The 23,157-nt window shown below is 40.8% G+C and overlaps 1 protein-coding gene across 8 annotated transcripts in view; it reads right to left on the bottom strand.

Annotated features, from left to right (window-relative positions):
- Positions 1-1,272: 1,272 nt before the first annotated feature.
- Positions 1,273-23,157, bottom strand: part of LOC127440747 (gastrula zinc finger protein XlCGF57.1-like) — an 86,781-nt gene continuing 64,896 nt past the window's right edge. For all 8 annotated transcript variants that reach the window (XM_051697577.1, XM_051697571.1, XM_051697569.1 and 5 more), the window contains one exon: positions 1,273-4,514. In XM_051697577.1, coding sequence (XP_051553537.1) covers positions 2,845-4,514 — 1,670 coding nt within the window. In that variant the 3' untranslated portion in view covers positions 1,273-2,844. The remainder of the gene's footprint in view (positions 4,515-23,157) is intronic.

Below are 23,157 nucleotides of genomic sequence, written 5' to 3'. Positions count from 1 at the left end.
TGGTTCACTAGGCTACACAATCATGGGGAAGACTGCTGATCTGACAGTTGTCCAGAAGACAATCATTGACACCCTTCACAAGGAGGGTAAGCCACAAACATTCATTGCCAAAGAAGCTGGCTGTTCACAGAGTGCTGTATCCAAGCATGTTAACAGAAAGTTGAGTGGAAGGAAATAGTGTGGAAGAAAAAGATGCACAACCAACCGAGAGAACCGCAGCCTTATGATTGTCAAGAAAAATCGATTCAAGAATTTGGGTGAACTTCCAAGGAATGGACTGAGGCTGGGGTCAAGGCATCAAGAGCCACCACACACAGACATGTCAAGGAATTTGGCTACAGTTGTCGTATTCCTCTTGTTAAGCCACTCCTGAACCACAGACAACGTCAGAGGCGTCTTACCTGGGCTAAGGAGAAGAAGAACTGGACTGTTGCCCAGTGGTCCAAAGTCCTCTTTTCAGATGAGAGCAAGTTTTGTATTTCATTTGGAAACCAAGGTCCTAGAGTCTGGAGGAAGGGTGGAGAAGCTCATAGCCCAAGTTGCTTGAAGTCCAGTGTTAAGTTTCCACAGTCTGTGATGATTTGGGGTGCAATGTCATCTGCTGGTGTTGGTCCATTGTATTTTTTGAAAACCAAAGTCACTGCACCCGTTTACCAAGAAAGTTTGGAGCACTTCATGCTTCCTTCTGCTGACCAGCTTTTTAAAGATGCTGATTTCATTTTCCAGCAGGATTTAGCTCCTGCCCACACTGCCAAAAGCACCAAAAGTTGGTTAAATGACCATGGTGTTGGTGTGCTTGACTGGCCAGCAAACTCACCAGACCTGAACCCCATAGATAATCTATGGGGTATTGTCAAGAGGAAAATGAGAAACAAGAGACCATAAAATGCAGATGAGCTGAAGGCCACTGTCAAAGAAACCTGGGCTTCCATACCACCTCAGCAGTGCCACAAACTGATCACCTCCATGCCACGCCAAATTGAGGCAGTAATTAAAGCAAAATGAGCCCCTACTAAGTATTGAGTACATATACAGTAAATTAACATACTTTCCAGAAGGCCAACAATTCACTAAAAATGTTTTTTTTATTGGTCTTATGATGTATTCTAATTTTTTGAGATAGTGAATTGGTGGGTTTTTGTTAAATGTGAGCCAAAATCATCACAATTAAAAGAACCAAAGACTTAAACTACTTCAGTCTGTGTGTATTGAAATTATTTAATACACGAGTTTCACAATTTGAGTTGAATTACTGAAATGAATGAACTTTTCCACGACATTCTAATTTATTGAGATGCACCTGTATATATCAGTGGGTCCAACCAATTATATGCTCCACAGACCCGCTCTCAAATGTTATTGGCTGAAGTCAGTTTTTAAAAGCATGAAAAAGGAAGACAAATGGAATTTGCATGTCTACAAAAGTAGGAAGACACTTTAAAAATATAGTTCAAACACCATAGCTGTTTTAATCACAAATGGCAGGTCTTATTTTCCCTATATTTTGTCTAATTCTGGGCTTAATTATTACCAAAACAAAGAAAAAGTTCAAGAAAAGCACAACATTTCCATCTGTAATTATAATTATTTTAACTGAATGGTCTTCAGTCATTTTTACACATCCATAAATTGGGGATCATGTTTTGTGTATAACTATAAACTTGTTTTAATTGACTCACATCCTGAACTAAACGAATGACAGACCTACATCTCGTTCAGTCATTCAGCAGATCTTCGTTCATGAGTCATTCGTGAACAAGTTTATCATTTAGTTCGCTCACAAACGACATCTCATCTCGTTCAGACTCAAATGACCGACTAGTTCAGTGAAGGGGTGTATTCGATCAGTGGGTGAAACCAATGATATTCTCCTTAACAGCGTGCACTCAAATGCTATTGGCTCACGATGAAGTCAGTCTTTACAGGAACGAAAAGCAGTAGAGCTCAATGGCTTAGAAAGGGAGACACATCAGTGAACGAAAAATATGAGTCAGTGTATGGAGGTGAATGAGAATGATTCGTTCACGTAAAAGATTCATTCAAAAAGAGATTTGTTCATGAAAGAAACATCACTATTCAGAATGGAAGAGGGGTGAGTCTAAACAACTGCCTCTGACTTTTCTCTCCAATTCAGTCACACGAAGCTTGCAGACTAAACAGGAGCACTGTATATACAAACAGTTATAACAGACTAAATTAGGATGTAATTTATACAATGACTTTTGTTATGACCGCCAAGATGGACAAGGGGTATAGGGGTGTAACATTAAAAATAAATTATTGCTGTCAGTGCTGGGAACAGGAATGACCAAGACAACAGAGCTATAATTCAACAAAGTGGCTTATTATGTACAGTGGTAGCAGCACTGAATAGTGAATAAAGTGCAAAAAGTGAAAATTACAATGACAATGCACAAAAGGGGAAAAGGGATGCGAGGCACACCAAATTAAACTTAAAACGCTCACTTGCTCTCATTAACCCAATCGTCTAAAACTTACTAACAATGAAAAATGAACTAAAAACAAGTCTTAAGTGTCCAAGATGCCCTAACTAATATATTCTAACTATTGAAAAAAACAAAACTTATAAGGGGTGGCACTAGGGTTACATGATCATTCCATATTTAAAGAGTAAATGATGCATCCCATATCGAATCAATACAGGACGTGATTTGTCCCATATTTAAGATGGTCAGATGGCGTCGTGGCGAAATCGTTCCAGATCGTTAATTTAACCATGATATTCCTTGGAAATTTTGCCTATGGTGGATAGGAATAGTCTAAAAGTCCACACATTGTGCTAAAAATGTGGAAGATGTGATAAGGGACAGTCAGAATGAGAATTCATGGGTGAATTCTCATGTGATCCTGAAGGCTTGCTTTGTCTTTGAGATGCTTTCCACACTGAAGACATGCAAAAGGTTTCTCTCCAGTGTGAATTCTTATGTGCCTTTTAAGGTTTTCTTTAAATGTGAAACTTTTTCCACACTGAGAGCATATGTAAGGCTTCTCTCCACTGTGAATTCTTTTGTGAATTGAGAGGCTTCTTTGATGTCTGAAACACTTCCCACACTGAAGGCATGTGTATGGAGTATCTCCAGAGTGGATTCTCATGTGATACTTTAGGGCTTTTGTGTCTATGAAACTCCTTCCACAATGGAGGCATGGAAAAGGCTTCTCTCCAGTATGAATTCTTGTATGGATTTTAAGGTTTCTTTTTTGTGTGAAACTCTTTCCACACTGAAGGCATGTGAAAGGCTTCTCTCCAGAGTGAGTTCTCATGTGGATATTAAGATTTCCTTTTTGTCTGTAACTCTTTCCACACAGATGGCATGTGTAAGGCTTCTCTCCAGTGTGGGTTCTGATGTGCCTTTCAAGGTATGCTTTTACTAAGAAACTCTTTCCACACTGATGGCATGTGTAAGGCTTCTCTCCAGTGTGAGTTCTTAAGTGCCTTTCAAGGGATCCTTTTACTAAGAAACTCTTTCCACACTGATGGCATGTGAAAGGTTTATCTCCCGTGTGAATTCTTGTGTGCCTTAAAAGGTGTTCTTTTAATAAGAAACTTTTTCCACATTGATGGCATGCAAAAGGTTTCTCTCCAGTGTGAATTCTTATGTGCCTTTTAAGATTTTCTTTAAATGTGAAACTTTTTCCACACTGAGAGCATATGTAAGGCTTCTCTCCACTGTGAATTCTTATGTGAATTGAGAGGCTTCTTTTATGTCTGAAACTCTTTCCACACTGAAGGCATGTGTATGGAGTATCTCCAGAGTGGATTCTCATGTGATACTTTAGGGCTTTTGTGTCTATGAAACTCCTTCCACAATGGAGGCATGGAAAAGGCTTCTCTCCAGTATGAATTCTTGTATGGATTTTAAGGCTTCTTTTTTGTGTGAAACTCTTTCCACACTGAAGGCATGTGAAAGGCTTCTCTCCAGAGTGAGTTCTCATGTGGATATTAAGATTTCCTTTTTGTTTGTAACTCTTTCCACACTGATGGCATGTGTAAGGCTTCTCTCCAGTGTGGGTTCTGATGTGCCTTTCAAGGTATGCTTTTACTAAGAAACTCTTTCCACACTGATTGCATGTGTAAGGCTTCTCTCTAGTGTGAGTTCTTAAGTGCCTTTCAAGGGATCCTTTTACTAAGAAACTCTTTCCACACTGATGGCATGTGAAAGGTTTCTCTCCTGTGTGAATTCTTATGTGGCTATTAAGACTTCCTTTTTGTGTGTAACTCTTTCCACAATGAGGGCATGTGAAAAGCCTCTCTCTTGAGTGAATTCTTATGTGGCTAATAAGGTTTCCTTTATTTGCGAAACTCTTTCCACACTGATGGCAGGCGAAAGAATTTTCTGTTTTTGTTCTTCGAGTCCTTTCATGTGAGAATTTCTTTTCAGTCTGTGAGAAACTATAAGATTTTTCTCCAGTAACAAAGTTAGCAGGTTCCTGATACTGATGCTTTTCCTCCACTTCATTCAGTGCTTCACTTTCCTTTTTCAGCTTCATCAGGTCTAAAATGAAAATATAAAAGTCAAAAATCAATACAAGAGGCATAAATGTAAAATGCAAGGATATAAAGGTGATAATAGGGGTTAACAGTCATGTTCAGTGGCTTTTCCTGGAATAGGAAACAAAGTTCCATCTGCCCCTCTGATTGAAAAGGGTTAGGGTGACAGGGCTTGGTAATAATGCTCATCTTGGACAAGTGGATTTTTGAAGGGGCAAGTGAAAGAATTTTACTGGCCCGACAGGACAAGTAGCCTGGTTAAAAAGTCAATAAAAAAATAACTGTCTCTATTTGTGATATAAGCTAGGCCTGTGTCACTTATTTAAAAAAAAATCATATTTTGGCTAAATAAAGTAATAAAGTAACTGGAACTGAAATTAGGCGTGAGATTGCGGGGAGCACACGATTCTGATCATTTCAGCATGTTCCACGTTCATAATGCGGGGAAATCCTGCACATTTTTATTCACTTACACATTTAGCTGAGAATTGTTAAACCAATCCATACAGATGAACAAATCAAATAAATGTTGTCTTTGTATCAAACTGTAATTCCAGAATTGTAAAAGAGTAAATCAGCTCTTCCCTGTCCCTCTCTCTCTCCTGCAGCAGCTTATTGAATGCTTGTTGAGTTTAGTGTGAGCATGCCCAGTGAGGATGCACATTTTGTCCCGTATTTAATGAACTTGATATGTTATGGAAGTATAAACCTGTTATTTTGACATGCAAATGGCGTTGTACTGCATCTCTGTGAGTGATGCTATAAAACCAGTTTTGGTGAGCTTGTGCTCACTGCAGCCTCAGCTCTCTGTTCTTGACAGAAGTGGAACCAGACATGGTCTTCTGCTGTTGTAGCCCTTCGCGTCAAGGTTCGACTTGTGCATTCAGAGATTATATTCTGCTCATTTCAATTATACAGAGGGGATATCCAAGTTACTGTAGCCTTTCTTTAATCTCAAACCTGTCTGGCCATTCTCCGTTGACCTCTCCCATCAACAAGGTGTTTCTGTCCGAAGAATTGCCGCTCACTGGATTTTTTTGGCACGATTCCGAGTAATCTCTAGAGATTGTTGTGATCCCAGGAGATCAGCAGTTAAAGAAACACTGAAATCAGCTCATCTGGAACCCAAAATTATGCCACGGTTGAAATCACAGAGATCACTTTTTTTTCCCATTCTGATGGTTAACATTAACTGAAGCACCTGACCTTTATCTGAATGATTTTATGCACTCCAGCCACACGATTGGCTGATTAGATAATCGCATGAATAAGTAGGTGTATAGGTGTACATAATAAAGTGGTCGGTGAGGTATGTATATACATTGGATATACACCGATCAGTCATAACATTAAAACCACCTGCCTAATATCGTGTAGGTCCCCCTCGTGCCGCAAAACAGCTCTGACCCATTGAGGCATGGACTCCACAAGACCTCTGAAGGTGTCCTGTGGTATCTGGCACCAAAACGTTAGCAGCAGATCTTTTAAGTTCTCTATGTTGCGAGGTGGGGCCTCCATGGATTGGACTTGGTCCAGCACAACCCATAGATGCGCAATTGGATTGAGATCTGGGGAATATGGAGGCCAAGTCAACACCTTGAACTCTGTCATATGGAAGAGGTATTAGGGAGGCCAGCAGAGGGTGCTCACCCTGCGGTCTGTGTGGGTCCTACTGCCCCAGTATAGTGATGGGAACACTATACTGTAAAAAGGCACCGTCCTTCGGATGAGACGTTAAACTGAGGTCCTGACTCTCTGTGGTCATTAAACATCCCAGGACACTTCTCATAAAGAGTAGGGGTGTAAACCCAGTGTCCTGGCCAAAAAGTGCTTTGAGTGTAGTGTCAGGAAAGCGCTATATATAATGTAACATTCATTCATTCCTCAAACCATTCCTGAACAATTATGGCAGTGTGGCAGGGCACATTATCCTGCTGAAAAAGGCCACTGCCATCAGGGAATACCGATGCCATGAAGGGGTATACATGGTCTGCAACAATCTTTAGGAAGTTGGTATGTGTCAAAGTAACATTCACATGAATGCCAGGACCCAAGGTTTCAGCAATTTGTGCTACAGTAGCTCTTCTGTGGGATCAGACCAGACGGGCTAGCCTTCGTTCCCCAGAGCATCAATGAGCTTTGGGCACCCATGACCCTGTCGCCGGTTCACCGGTTGTCCTTCCTTGGACCACTTTTTGTAGGTACTAACCACTGCATACTAGGAACACCCCACAAGACTTGCCATTGTGGAGATGCTCTGACCAAGTCGTCTAGCCATCACAATTTGGCCCTTGTCAAAGTTGCTCAGATCCTTATGCTTGCCCATTTTTCCTGTTTCCAACACATGAAATTCAAGAACTGACTGTTCACTTGCTGCCTAATATATACCACCCCTTGACAGGTGCCACTGTAACAAGATAATGTTATTCACTTCACCTGTCATTGGTTTTAATGTTGTGGCTGATAATGTATAGACTGATGAGCCAAAACATTACGATCATCTAACAAGGCCACATGTCAAGGTCTGGGCAGATTAGATGGCAAGCAAACAATCAGTTCCTTTAGTCAACGTGTTGAATGCAGGACAAATGGGCAAGAGTAAAGACCTGAACAACTTTTACAAGGGCCAAATTGTTTTGGCCAGATGACTGGGTCAGAGCATTTCTGAAACGGTAAGGCTTGTGGGGTGCTCCTGGACAGCAGTGGTGAGTACCTGCCAACAGTGGTCTGAGGATGGACAAACCAGCGACAGGGTGTTGGGTGCCCAAGGCTCATCGATGTTCAAGGGCAACGAAGGCTATCCCATCTGATCCGAACCAAAAGAAGGTCTTGGCACAAGTCACAGAAAACTGAAATTATGGTTACAGGAGGAATGTGTCACAACACACAGTGCATCGAACCCTGCTGTGTATGGCGCAGACCGGTCAGAGTGCCCACGGTAACCCCTGTCCACTGTGGAAAATGCCTACAATGGGCACGCAAGCATGGGAACTGCACTTTGGAGCAGTGGAAAAAGGTTGCTTGGTCCGATAAGTCCCATTTTCTTTTACATCACATGGACGGCTGTGTATACATGTATCGCGTTTACCTAGGGAAGTGATGGCACCAGGATGCACTGTGGGAAGACTGAGGGAGTGTGATGCTCTGGGCAATGTTCTGCTGGGAAACCCTGGGTCCAGCCATTCATGTGGATGTCAATTTGACACATGCCACCTACCTAAACATTGTTGCATACCAGGTACACCCCTTCATGGCAATGGTATTCCCTGATGGCAGTGGCCTCTTTCAGCAGGATAATGCACCCTGCCACACTGGACCAACAGCATATTAATGCAGGTGGTCATATTGTTTTGACTCATCGGTTTATATATATATATATTAGGCCAAAATGGTGTCAAAGTGCTTTGACACCTAAACCCATTTATAGCTCAGAGTAGGCCTAAACTGTTGACTGTAACTCTTCTAATAGATGCTTACATGCTTTTATATATTGAACAAATCTTCAAAACCTGTGTTGTACTTTCATACATGGTAAACCAATATATCATACAAAAACACATTAAAGAGGATGCACATTATAAAAAGTAATTACAAAAACAGGTTTCCCCATAATATATATTTTATCAGGATATAAATACATAAAACCACTACATTAAATATTTACAGGCTATGCAAATAAACTCTGCAAAAAAAGAAACGTCCTCTCACTTTCAACTGCTTTTACTTTCAGCAAACTTAACATGTGTAAATATTTGTATGAACATAAAAAGATTCAACAACTAAGACATAAACTGAACAAGATTCACAGACATGTGACTAACAGAAATGGAATAATGTGTCCCTGAACAAAGGGGGGATTTTGTTACTCAAAATCAAAAGTAACAGTCAGAATCTGGTGTGGCCACCAGCTGCATTAAGTACTTCAGTGCATCTCCTCCTCATGGACTGCACCAGATTTGCCAGTTCTTGCTGTGAGATGTTACCCCACTCTTCCACCAAGGCACTTGCAAGTTCCCAGACATTTCTGGGGGGAATGGCCCTAACCCTCACCCTCCGATCCAACAGGTCCCAGACGTGCTCAATGGGATTGAGATCCGGGCTCTTCGCTGGCCATGGCAGAACACTAACATTCCTGTCTTGCAGGAAATCACACACAGAACGAGCAGTATGGCTGGTGGCACTGTCATGCTGGAGGGTCATGTCAGCATGAGCCTGCAGGAAGGGTACCATATGAGGGAGGAGGATGTCTTCCCTGTAAACCACAGCATTGGGATTGCCTGCAATGACATCAAGCTCAGTCCGATGATGATGATAACACACACCGCCCCAGAACATGACGTACCCTCCACCTCCAAATCGATCCCACTCAAGAATACAGGCCTCGGTGGAACACTCATTACTTTGACGATAAACGCGAGTCCGACCATTACCCCTGGTGAGACAAAACCGTGACTCGTCATTGAAGAGCACTTTTTGCCAGTCCTGTCTGGTCCAGAGAAGGTGGGTTTGTGCCCATAGGTGACGTAGTTGCCGGTGATGTCTGGTAAGGACCTGCCTTACTTCAGGCCTACAAGCCCTCAGTCCAGCTTCTCTCAGCCTATTGCGGACAGTCTGAGCACTGATGGAGGGATTGTGCATTCCTGGTATCACTCGGGCAGTTGTAGTTGCCATCCTGTACCTGTCCCGCAGGTGTGATATTCAGATGTACCTATCCTGTGCAGGTGTTGTTACACGTGGTCTGCCACTGCGAGGATGATCAGCTGTCCTTCCTGTCTCCCTGTAGTGCTGTCTTAGGCGTCTCACTTTACGGACATTGCAATTTATTGCCCTGGCCACATCTGCAGCCCTCATGCCTCCATGCAGCATGCCTAAGGCATGTTCACGCAGTTGAGCAGGGACCCTGGGCATCTTTCTTTTGGTGTTTTTCAGAGTCAGTAGAAAGGTATCTTTAGTGTCCTAAGTTTTTATAACTGTGACCTTAATTACCTACCGTCCATAAGCTGTTAGTGTCTTCAACTTACTGAAATGTAATCTGGGACATTTACCATTCCAATTGAAGGACTTCGCTATGCTATCAAATGCTTGAAATAAGAGAGGGGGACATCTATAGGGAGAGACTGTAGCAGGTAGTTGAATTTTCGAATACAATTCATTTTAATAACATTAACCTTCCCAATCATCGATAAATGTAATGAAGCCCACCTGCCCACATCGCTCGAAAACCTTTTTACTAAAGGGTTAAAATTAACTAACTAAATCACACAAATTTGCTGGGAATAAAATACCCAAATACTTAATGCCCTGTTTGGGCCACTGGAAGGCGCCTGGCTGAAAAGCTGTTACCGGGCAGTACGCTGTCAGAGCCAAAGCGTCAGATTTAGACCAATTAACTTTGTATTCTGAGAACTTAGAAAATGAATTAATAATTCTGTGGAGGCAAGGCATAGATCTAGTGGGGTCATAGACGAATAATAAAATATCATCTGCGTAAAGAAAAAGCTTATGTACCACACCTCCCGCCATCACCCCTGGAAAATCATGCTCCTTTCTTATCGTGGCTGCTAATGGTTTCAGGGCAAGACAGAACAATAATGGGGAAAGAGGGCAACCCTGCCGGGTGCCCCTATCCAGAGTAAAAAATCAGAAATTAATACATTTGTTAGTACCGCAACTACCGGGTGTCTATAAAGTAACTTAATCCATCCAATAAAAGTATTCTCGAACCCATAGATTTCCAAAATGTTAAAAAGATAATCCCATTCTACCATATCAAACGCCTAGTCGGCGTCAAGTGAGATGGCAGCGAACGGAGTCTGATCATTCGCCACTGACCACATGATATTGATGAAATACCTAATGTTATCAGAAGAGCTACGGCTCCGAATAAACCCCACTTGATCTATATGTATAACAGATTTCATAACTTTATCGGTTAGCCAAAATTTTTTACAATATTTTAACGTCTAGCTGGATCAGGGAAATTGGATGGTAACTCTTACACTCACTTGGATCTTTGTCCTTTTTAAGAATCAGATTGATCCGGGCTTGTGTCACTGCTGGCAGAAGCTTTCCATTCTTTAATGATTCCGTATAAATTTCTAGCAAACCAGTTCTGTAGCATAAGATCTAAAATTTTACCAGCAAAGCCATCTGGCCCCGGAGACTTGCCTGTAGGCAAAGCCTTAATTAACTCACCAAGCTCCTCCAAGGTTATCTCAGAATCAAGAGAATTTTTTTGCTCAGCCGACAGTTTAGGAAGTTCTAATGGCTCCATCTAATATCCTCTTCAGTAGACGACGAAGACAGTTCAGTAGAACTATAAAGACCAAGATAGAATTCTTTAAATATCATTATTAATATGAGTGTCCGAGGTAAATATTTCACCACCAGCAGATTTCACTGAGGGAATGGTAGAAAAAAACTCTCTCTGCTTTATATATCTAGCCAAATGCTTCCCTGCATTTTTCCCCAACTCAAAAGTACGACTGTCTTGCCCTGAATAGCCAAAATTCCACCTTCCGCAATAAAAATAGTATTATATCTATATTTCAATTGGGTCAATTCTCTGAGGCCATTATAAGTCATTCGGCGCTTCAGCTCTGCCTCGGCACTTTTAATATTCCCTTCAATTCCACAAGTTCTTGTGCTTTGGATTTTTTGGTGAATGAGGCATACCGTCTGATCCGGCCCCTAAGAACTGCCTTAAGTGCCTCCCAAGCCACGCCCACAGAGGATACTGAGGACCAGTTGGTCTCCATATAGACATTGATTTCAGCCTTTAGCATTTGTTGGAATTCAGGATTTTGCAAGAGGGATACATTAAAGTGCCAACTATATGATTTCCTTTTCTCCATATGTGGCAACACCTCTAAACTCACCAGGGCATGATCAGAGACTGAAATTTTTTTTTTTAAATTGAAGCAGCAGCCTTTATTCTGTCACATATTATACATTTGCATATATACAGTGAAATACTTTTCACAGTTAGAGTGCAGGGTCAGCCATGATATGGTGCCCCTGGAGCAGATAGGGTCAAGGGCCTTGCTCATGGGCCCAACAGTGGCATCTTAGTGGTGCTGGGGCTTGAACCCCCAACCTTCTGGTCAGTAACCCAGAGCCTTAACCGCTGAGCCACTACTACCCTGAATCAGCAATCAATGACAGATGAAATGAGGGACTTGTATATAAAAATAAATAAATAAAATCTATCCTAGAGTAAATCTTATGGTCTGATGAAAAAAAATTATAGTCCCTACCAGATGGGTTCAAAAGTATCTAAATATCTGTAAGAGCAATATTTTTACATATCCTGTGAAGCGTCAATGTTGTTCTAGGGGGCTTGCATTCTTTTGCTTCACTATGATCAAGGACCGAGTCCATCAAAAGATTAAAGTCTCCTCCCAATATTATATCATGAGGGGTACCAGCGGCTTGCAACATCCCTTCAAGATCTATAAAAAAAGCCCTGATCATCAACATTAGGTGCATAAATATTAGCCAAAATAAGACTTTGTCCCTGAATTTCAGCTAAAACAATAATGACTCTTCCTAATTTGTCTTTACTCTGTTTGAGACATTTGAATTGTAGATGTTTAATTATCAGCGTAATGACTCCCCTGCTTACTTGAGCCAGCACAATAAAAAAAAATGCTCACCCCATATCTTTCCACATTTTTCAGCTTCCTGCGGAGAAAGATGCGTTTCTTGAAGAAACACTTTCATATTTCTTACGCTTAAGAGAAATAACCTTCCTTCTTTTTATGGGGTGCCCCAACCAATTCAGATTCCACGTGGAGAGACAATCCACTCATATTAACATTTTGTCATAAGAAAAAAAATTGATTGTGTGTCAAAAACAAGATTATAAAGACCACATCCCAACATTAGTGCAACAATCAAAACCCGAACTGCACCCAGAACCAAACAAGCAGAAAAAAGAAAAGTGTGTGCATTAACCCCACGCAAGACAGCGCCAACTGGTGTCCATCCCTCAAAACCCAAACAGTCCATGTACGCCTACAGAAAGCCCCTGCATCAACGCTTCTCTCGTTGATTTCGCAAAGTCTGGGAACAAGAAAATGCTGTGGTTCTTCCAAGAAAGCCTTCCTTTACTCCTCGCCTCGCATAACAGGATCTTTATCAGATGATCTCAGAAATTTGGCCAAAATTGATCGGGGCCTGTCTCCCTCTGCGGATCGTCGAGCAGGAACTCTGTGAGCTCACTCGATTTCCAGCTTATGGCCTGCTATGTCAATTCGGAAAGAGCCCATCCAGGAATTTCACCTTATCCTGTCCCTCAGCTCCCTCAGGGATTCCAACGATACGGACGTTATTCAGCCGGCTACAGTTCTCCATGTCCTCCAGCTTCTCCCAAACATGCTCCAAATCCACCTTGGTCGCTAGCGGATTAGCAGATAATTCCCGTTCCGAAGACTCCAGATAATCTTTCCGTTTCTCGACATCCCCCACTCTTGTAACCACTTCAGTGAATTTCGCCTCTATGGCAGTGATCGATCGACGTATCACAGCAAGATCCTCCAAGTCAATGACCTTCGTCAGCATTGCCAACATGTTCAGCATCTGACTGAATAGAACATGCACAATAAACTAACACCAATTTACAAGTTGTCCAAGTGCAAGTGCAAATCAAACTTTCTTCAGTTGAAAATCAAAATTATGTTTTTTCTTCAGTTATTTCAGTGCAGCTCGGACAAAAGGTCATCTGAGACATTTTTTGTGGGAGGAAAAAAATTCAATCCAACATGGCAGCCACTGTAATAAATTTAGTTCTAAATGTAAGTGGTCCATTAAAATTAGACCACATTCTACAACATTAGGAGAATAATCAGAGGAAATAAGATTTTTTTTCTAGACCAATCAGTTAAAAAGGTAGAAGCAAAAGAAAAGTGAAATTTTGAGCTGGTGGTGGCACTATAGAGTTTAACCTGGAAACCCTAAACCTTGTCTTCTCGTTGAGGGCTTTTCATGCCTAACCATTTCAGTATGCCACATTACATAATTTTCTATATATTGATCATGGTGCTGCCTTAAACTCCAATTGGGGAGAAAGATAAATAATAATAATACCTGCAAGCAGAAATGATCGGTGATGAGCCCTGCAACTATTCAGTAAACACAATACTAGGGCTGCTGGCATCACTGTGACAACCGCCCCTTGCGCGTCAAGTAAATATTAACTTACATAAAAGATCTGAAATAATAGCATTTAATGAATATAGTAAAATATTAGATCCTAGTAACTGTGTTGTAGATTCTTCATCCTAGCGACGTATTCATTTATTTTTTGCAGGAGGGACTGGTGCACTTCACAAAATAGATGGCATCATGAAGAAGGAAAATTATGTGGATATATTGAAGCTACATCTCAAGACATCAGCTAGGAAGTTAAAGCTCGGTCGCAAATGGGTCTTCCAAATGGACAATGACCCCAAGCATACCTCCAAAGCTGTAGCAAAATGGCTTAAGGCCAACAAAGTCAAGGTATTGGAGTGGCTATCACAAAGCCCTGACCTCAATCTGATAGAAGATTTGTAGACAGAACTGAAAAAGCGTGTGCGAGCAAGGAGGCCTACAAACCTGACTCCGTTGCACCAGTTCTGTCTGGAGGAATGGGCCAAAATTCCAGCAACTTACTGTGAGAAGCTTGTGGAAGGCTACACAAAAAGTTTGACCCAAGTTAAACAATTTAAAGGCAATGCTACCAAATACTAACAAAGTGTATGTAAACTTCTGACCCACTGAGAATGTGATGAAAGAAATAAAAGCTGAATAAATCATCCTCTCTATTATTCTGACATTTCAAATTCCTAAGACAGGGAAAGTTTTCTACGATTAAATGTCAGGAATTGTGAAAAACTGAGTTTAAATGTATTTGGCTAAGGTATATGTAAACTTATGACTTCAACTGTATATTAAACAGCAGCCCAGGGTGTGAAACTAGCACCAGCCAAATGCAATGAGGCTGAATCCAGTTCACAAGCTCCTTGTCCAAATGCAGGTATTTCATGCACAGTTAATTTTGCTCATCTACCCACAACAGGTGGGCGACCTGTAAGACGTCTCGGACATGACAAGAAATGCCGTTAGTCACAAAGACACACGCTTGAAAAAAACACACTATAATATTTTTAAGAACAGACAAAAGAAAAGCCATCAATGCTTGTGTCTGATTCATTGTTTGTTTAGAGGCTTGCAGCCTCTAAGAATTGTACACACTGTGCCACTAAACGGACACTTCTCAGCCATGGCAAAGAGCCATGAGTTTTAGAGTCAGCACACAAGTGCAGATTATCTTTTGAACTATCTCCAAACTGTTTAGGAATTTTTAGGACATGTTAATGACGCAATTAAAAAAATCATGTTTAATCCAACAATGCATTCAAAAGCTATATCAATATTTAATCAAATTAAATATGATGAAGAGGCCATATGGCTAATATGAAGAAGAAAAAAAAAGTATCATTGAAATTCTCATGAACAAAGTAATTCATAGACACCAAGCTCATGCTTGGGACATACAGTTACAGGCAAAAATAGTAGTTTTCCACATTTCTTGACTATAGGTGGCACTGACACCAAACTTTACAAGTACTTTTAGATCAAAGTCCTGATGAAGCATACCAAATTTCGTTTCAATAGGACAAAAAGTTAGAGATACAGCCTCAAATGCTGTTTCACATTGACCTAGTTAATTTTGCTTTGCTGTAACTTTTTAACAAAGGTGAAAATCAAAGCCAACACCACAATCATCAAGCTGCCCACTACAGTAACAACTACAGGGACATGGAATGTCCGAACCCTCCATGCCTGTGGTAGAACGCAGGAACTCACTCACAAAATAAAACAGTATCGGTGGACTTGCCGAAGATGTACCGGCATCGCAGAAATAGAAATCAACAGAAGAGGGTTAGAAGATATGGTACTCCAACATCAGACCATGAGGATGAAGAAATCAATCAGTTTTATGAACAGTTGGAGAGCATCATAGCCAAGATTTCAAAGGACATCCTCATTGTACAAGGTGACTGGACTGCAAAGATCGGCTCAGAAATGGAAACATCAAGGAATGGACATCCCTCTCCATGTCAGAGCTTCTGTCAACAGCCTCCAACTGAAACCACTGGAGGACAGTCTCAACTGCATCGTCCCTCATATCTCCCCAACGGCCTGATGGGCCGAGGGACTGACATGCCATGAAAATCTTAATTCTGTATTATCATTTCTGTGCAGTTCAGTCTGGAGATTATTTTGAGCCATTGTTTGGGCCAATTTAAAAAAAAAAAATCAATGCATCCCAAAGAGGTTAATACACCGCAGCAGTGTAACATGACGCAAATGACAATACTAGTGTTCCCTGCCTTCGGGGTAACATTGTAGTAGTAATAAGTAGTAATTGTGTGGTAACTATGGTTTAACTAAATGTCATGGTTAAACTATAGTGACTGTAGTAAAACCATGGTTCATTTTTTTAAAGGTAAACAAAACAGAAGTCTAATAATTTTCTGTTTAGGCTCACAAATGTAAAAAAAAAAAACTCCCTAAAATAAACCATTTATTATGCTGCAGTTCCAAATCATCCAACTTATTGAAAGCACTGCTTGTGTACAATTTAATTTCAATCACTATTGGACTTCAAATCACCTGCTGTACCCGATTTTATGCATGGTCCAGTTTTATTAGTGAGGTGTTGAGTGATTAAAGAGTTAGTTCACCCAAAAAATGAAAATTCACTCATCATTTACTCACCCTTATTGGAGCCAAATTATGGTGTCATTTGTTTTGTGAGTGTGCCCCCTCTGCAGGTCAAGCTATCAGAGAAAGCCGTGCCATGATGGGGGTATGGCTGAGAATGGGGCACACAGTCTTTTGACCACATGCTTATGCACTCTAGCACAAAGAACCCTTGCTTTTGTTTCTTTTATTTGATTATTTAACGCAATCTATTTCAGTTGTAAAACTTTCTAAATAAATTTGTTGGACTACAACAAACCCTACCATCGGGACATTACATTTATTTATTTTATTCTTTCACCTGTGAGTCAAAAAGCACAATATTCTCAGTCTCCAATGTGGCAGATCAATAAGATTTAAACCACTACACTTATGCTTTCTCAAAATCATATGACTTTCTTCTGCTAAACATAAATGAAGATATTTTGATGGACATATGATACATTTATATCCATACAATGCAAGTCAATGAGGTCCAATGCTTTCAAACACCAAACAGGACATAAAGAACAATATAAAGTAAATCCATACAACTAGTGTTATTTAATCCATGTCTTCTGAAGCGATATGATCAGTTTGGGGTGAAAGACAGACCAAATTTACATCCGCAGTCTCCTTGGCACAATCATGATTTGAAGCTCAATTAAACTTCATCCAATTTCAAATCATGATTGCACTGAGACTGCAGAGGTCAAGATTTATAGTGGAAAAGGAGTTACATTTTTGTCTATTTCTCACCTAAAACTGCTCGTATTGCTTCAGAAGACATGGATTAAACCATTGGAGTCGCATGGAAACCTTTATGCTGCCTTTATGTCCTTTTTGGAACCCACTGACTTGCATTGGATGGACAAAAAACACATCATGTATTCAAAAATAATCTTAATTTGTGTTCCTCAGAAGTTATAAGAGTTTGAGATGGCATAAGCAGTGTTTCCCCCATATGCATTCAGCAGCAGCACCCTGCACACTTTTATTCACTTAAACATTTAGCTGACAATTGGTAAACCAATCAATACAGATGAACAAATTAAATCAATATTCTTGTCTTTGTATCATGTAATTCCAGAATCTGTGCAAGTATATCAGCTCTTCCACATCCCTCTCACGTGCAAGTCATTGAACGCTTCGCTTGATGAGTTTAGTGTAAGCGCGTGCAGAGAAAGTCACAAGTTTGTCACATATTTACTTAACTTAAGATTCAACATGCGAATGGTGCTGCACCACATCTCGGTAAGCAAGCGAGGTGATAAAACTCTGTTTATAATCAACAAAGCAAAGCTGTCAAAATTGCAAGCGCTCGACGTTAGAACAATCTAGTTTTTTCCGCCTTTCATATCACCGTATTTTCATATCGCTCCCTTATATTAAAGAACCTTTGACAAGAAAGGCAGAAACAGCAATAATGCTTTGTGCAAAATGCTACCAGAACTACTCTGGGTGAAACGAACCTACTGCAGGGAGAAGAGAATCACTTAAACACCTGTTTCATCAGTCACCCCCATCTCGCTGGAGCTCTATCTGACCTATACAGGTATTGTCTGCCCTGTGAATCAGTCAATTTGGTAAATAAAAATATTTTATGTAAAAATATTCATTAGTAATATTGCAATTTAAATACTATAATATTAATAATATAAAAAATCATCTGAAAATATATAATTATCTATCATATATATACAGGTGCATCTCAAATTAGAATGTCGTGGAAAAGTTCATTTATTTCAGTAATTCAATTCAAATTGTGAAACTCGTGTATTAAATAAATTCAATGCACACAGACTGAAGTAGTTTAAGTCTTTGGTTCTTTTAATTGTGATGATTTTGGCTCACATTTAACAAAAACCCACCAATTCACTCTCTCAAAAAATTAGAATATGGTGACATGCCAATCAGCTGATCAACTCAAAACACCTGCAAAGATTTCCTGAGCCTTCAAAATGGTCTCTCAGTTTGGTTCACTAGGCTACACAGTCATGGGGAAGACCGCTGATCTGACAGTTGTCCAGAAAACAATCATTGACACCCTTCACAAGGAGGGTAAGCCACAAACATTCATTGCCAAAGAAGCTGGCTGTTCACAGAGTGTTGTATCCAAGCATGTTAACAGAAAGTTGAGTGGAAGGAAAAAGTGTGGAAGAAAAAGATGCACAACCAACCAAGAGAACCGCAGCCTTATGAGGATTGTCAAGCAAAATCGATTCAAGAATTTGGGTGAACTTCACAAGGAATGGACTGAGGCTGGGGTCAAGGCATCAAGAGCCACCACACACAGACGTGTCAAGGAATTTGGCTACAGTTGTCGTATTCCTCTTGTTAAGCCACTCCTGAACCACAGACAACGTCAGAGGCGTCTTACCTGGGCTAAGGAGAAGAAGAACTGCACTGTTGCCCAGTGGTCCAAAGTCCTCTTTTCAGATGAGAGCAAGTTTTGTATTTCATTTGGAAACCAAGGTCCTAGAGTCTGGAGGAAGGATGGAGAAGCTCATAGCCCAAGTTGCTTGAAGTCCAGTGTTAAGTTTCCACAGTCTGTGATGATTTGGGGTGCAATGTCATCTGCTGGTGTCGGTCCATTGTGTTTTTTGAAAACCAAAGTCACTGCACCCATTTACCAAGAAATTTTGGAGCACTTCATGCTTCCTTCTGCTGACCAGCTTTTTAAAGATGCTGATTTCATTTTCCAGCAGGATTTGGCACCTGCCCACACTGCCAAAAGCACCAAAAGTTGGTTAAATGACCATGGTGTTGGTGTGCTTGACTGGCCAGCAAACTCACCAGACCTGAACCCCATAGAGAATCTATTGGGTATTGTCAAGAGGAAAATGAGAAACAAGAGACCAAAAAATGCAGATGAGCTGAAGGCCACTGTCAAAGAAACCTGGGCTTCCATACCACCTCAGCAGTGCCACAAACTGATCACCTCCATGCCACGCCAAATTGAGGCAGTAATTAAAGCAAAAGGAGCCCCTACCAAGTATTGAGTACATATACAGTAAATGAACATACTTTCCAGAAGGCCAACAATTCACTAAAAATGTTTTTTTTTATTGGTCTTATGATGTATTCTAATTTGAGATAGTGAATTGGTGGGTTTTTGTTAAATGTGAGCCAAAATCATCACAATTAAAAGAACCAAAGACTTAAACTACTTCAGTCTGTGTGCACTGAATTTATTTAATACACGAGTTTCACAATTTGAGTTGAATTACTGAAATAAATGAACTTTTCCACGACATTCTAATTTATTGAGATGCACCTGTATACACACACACACACACACACACACACACACACACACACACACACACACACACACACACACACAGCTCTGGAAAAAATTAAGAGACCACTCCAGGAGAGTCATGTGGCGCCATGCGAGGGTCAGACGTGTGAATGGCGAGCTATGCACACTTTGCTAGTTTTTCATTCTTTTTGTGTCATAAACCGGTGAGATTCGATACACCCTGTTCCATACCTGTTCTGTGAGGTCAATGTCAAAGAATTTAAAATCCTCAGGCTCTGGAGACATTAAAAGACACTTGCGTGCTCAAGCTGACACCCCAGGCAGTGCCGCAGATCAGGGAATCTGTTTGGACGGTGCGGTGGGAGAGATTCGGCGTCAGCTGTCGAGTATGACCTTCGCAGACTTTGAGGATCTGGCTGCAATACGTCGATCAATCACTTCCATGGAGATGAAATTCACCGAGTTGGTTACAAGAATGGGGGACGTAGAGAAACGGATCAATTATCTGGAGTCATCGGAGAGGGAATTAGCTGCTAATCCGCTAGCGACCAAAGTAGATTTGGAACATGTTTGGGGAAAACTGGAAGACCTTGAGAATCGTAACTGGAGAAACAATGTCCAAACTGTTGGAATTCCTGAGAACAAAGAAGGCCGAGATATGGTAAAATTCCTAGACGAGCTCTTCCCGAGTCTGCTCATCATAACAGGCCATAAACTGGAAATCGAGCGAGCTCACAGAGTCCTAGCTTGTAGATCAGCTGAGGGAGACAGGCCCCAACCAATTTTGGCCAAATTTCTGAGATCGTCCGATAAGGATCTCGGGTTACACAAGGCGAGGAGTAAAGGAAGGCTTTCTTGGAAGAACCACAACATTTTCTTGTTCCCAGACTTTGCGAATTCGACAAGAGAGAAATGTGATCGATTCAAGGAATGCAAGAAACTCTTACATCAACGGAAGGTCGCTTTCGCACTGATGTTCCTGGCCAAATTGAGAACAGATACTAAGGCAAAATATTTACATGCCCACAACAAGCGATGTCTTTCATAAAATCAAATGGACTGAAGAAGTCATGGTGTGTTTCTCACGTTGCAGCCAAGTGAGCTTGACTCACTGAACATTCACTTGACCGTCCGAGGAAGCTAGGCACCTTTGTTTCTTTTTGTGCTGGTTCCGCCTAGCAGATGGAGTCTGTTTTGTGGAATAACACTCCTTCAAGAAATGTTTGCATCAACGGAGGGTCGCTTTGCACTGAAGTTCCTGGCCAGGTTGAGAATAGATGCTAAGGATGGCTGTAGAGTGTTTACTTGTACCCAACATGCGATACCCTTCATAGGATCTATGGAATAAGTGAGTCATTGTGCGGTGCTCCTTACCAGCCTAGTGGACCTGACTCACTGAACATTCACTTGACCATCCGAGGAAACTGGGCACCTGTTTTGTTTCTTTTTGTGCCGGTTCTGCCTAGCGGCTGGAGTTTGTTTTGTGGAATAACACTCCTTCAGGACAGTTGAGGATGAATCTGCACGTTCCTTGTGTTTATGCCTCCTATTGGCTGGAGTTTGTTTTGAGGAGTATTTTTTGCAGGACATTGGAAGGATTAGGTAACCTGCTGCACTCACGAACAGCCGGCTCACTGAACATTTGTTTGACTGTCTGAGGAAACTGAACAGATTGTTTTTTTTTTTGTGCTGGTTCCGCTAGCAGCTGGAATTTGTTTTGTGGAGGAACACACCTTCGGGACAGTTTTGTGAATGAATTTACACGTTCTGGAGTTTGTTTTATAGATTATTTTCTGTTATGTAATTGTGTCTCAAAAAATTTGTATAGAATCACCGGACTTGAGCAATCCGACGGCAAAGTTGTCGCGTAGGCTCTCGTAGACGTACATGGACTGTTTAAGTTTAGAGGGATGGACGCTGGTTGGCGCTGTCATGCACGGGGTTAATGTGCACGTTTTTCTTTTTTCTGTTTGTTTAGTTCGGGGGGGGGGAGTTCAGGGTTTGAATGTTTAACTAATGTTGGAATGTGGTCTTTATAATTTTATTTTTGACAATCTATTTGTCAAAATGTCAAATGTTAATATGAATGGATTGTCTCTCTCCACATGGAATGTGAATGGGTTGGGGCACCACATAAAAAGGAAGGTTATTTCTTTTCTTAAACATAAGAAATATGATAGTTTCTTCAAGAAATGCATCTTTCCCTGCAGGAAGCTGAAAAATTTGGGAAGATATGGGGTGGACATGTATTCTTTAGTGCTGGCTCAAGTAAGAGCAGGGGAGTCATTACATTGATAAGTTAACATCTACAATTCAAATGTCTCAAACAGAGTAAAGATAAATTAGGAAGAGAAATTATTGTTTTAGCAGAAATTCAGGGGCAAAGGTTGATTTTGGCTAATATTCACACACCTAACGCTGATGATCAGGGCTTTTTTATAGATCTTGAAGGGATGTTGCAAGCCGCTGGCACCCCTCATGATATAATATTGGGAGGAGACTTTAATCTATTGATGATTCAGTCCTTGATCATAGTGAAGCAAAAGTGTGTATGCCCCCTAGAGCAACACTGATGCTTCACAGGATGTGTAAAAATCTTGGTTTTACAGATATCTGGACACATTTAAACCCATCTGGTAGGGACTATACATTTTTTTCATCAGTCCATAAGATTTATTCTTGAATAGATTTTTTTTATTTTTATATATATATATATATATATATATATCTCTATCCAAGTCCCTCATTTCATCTGTTGTTGATTTTTCAATTGGAAACATCTTAGTCTCAGATCACGCCCTGGTGAGTTTAGAGGTGTTGCCATATATGGAGAAAAATAAATCATATAGTTGCCGCCTGAATGTATCTCTTTTGCAAAATCCTGATTTCTAACAAATGCTAAAGGCTGAAATCAGTGTTTATAAGGAGACCAACTGGTCCTCAGTATCCTCAGTGGGCGTGGCTTGGGAGGCACTTAAGGCAGTTCTTAGGGGCCGGATCATACAGTATACCTCATTCATAAAACAATCCAAAGCACGAGAACTCGGAGTTGGAAGGGAATATTAAAAGTGCAGAGGCAGAGCTGAAGTGCCGAATGTCGTCTGATGGCCTCAGAGAATTGACCCAATTGAAAAACAGATATAATACTATTTTGTTGTGGAAGGTGGAGTTTTGGCTATTCAGGGCAAGACAGTCATACTTTGAGTCAGGGGACAAAGCAGGGAAGCTTTTGGCTAGATATATAAAGCAGACATAGTATTTTTCTACCATTCCCTCAGTGAAATCTGCTGGTGGTGAAATTTTTACCTCAGCCATTGATATTAATAATGCTTTTAAAGAATTCTATCTTGATCTCTATAGTTCCATGTCTTCGTCTACTGATGAGGATATTATAAATTTTGTGGAACCATTAGAAAAAAAATTATCTTGATTCTGAGATAACCTTGGAGGAGTTCGGCGAGGTAATTAAGACCTTGCCTACAGGCAAGGCTCCGGGGCCAGACGGATTTGCCGCAAAATTATTTAGATCTTATGCTACAGAACTGGCTCCAATTTTGTTAGAAGTTTATATGGAATCATTAAAGAATGGAAAGCTTCCGTCAACCATGACACAAGCCCGGATCAGTTGGATTCTTAAAAAAAACAAAGATCC

Source organism: Myxocyprinus asiaticus, chromosome 5, assembly GCF_019703515.2.
Source record: "Myxocyprinus asiaticus isolate MX2 ecotype Aquarium Trade chromosome 5, UBuf_Myxa_2, whole genome shotgun sequence".
NCBI lineage: Eukaryota > Metazoa > Chordata > Actinopteri > Cypriniformes > Catostomidae > Myxocyprinus > Myxocyprinus asiaticus.
The sequence above is the reverse complement of the archived record's forward strand: the minus strand, read 5'-3'. Positions and strand labels throughout refer to the sequence as shown.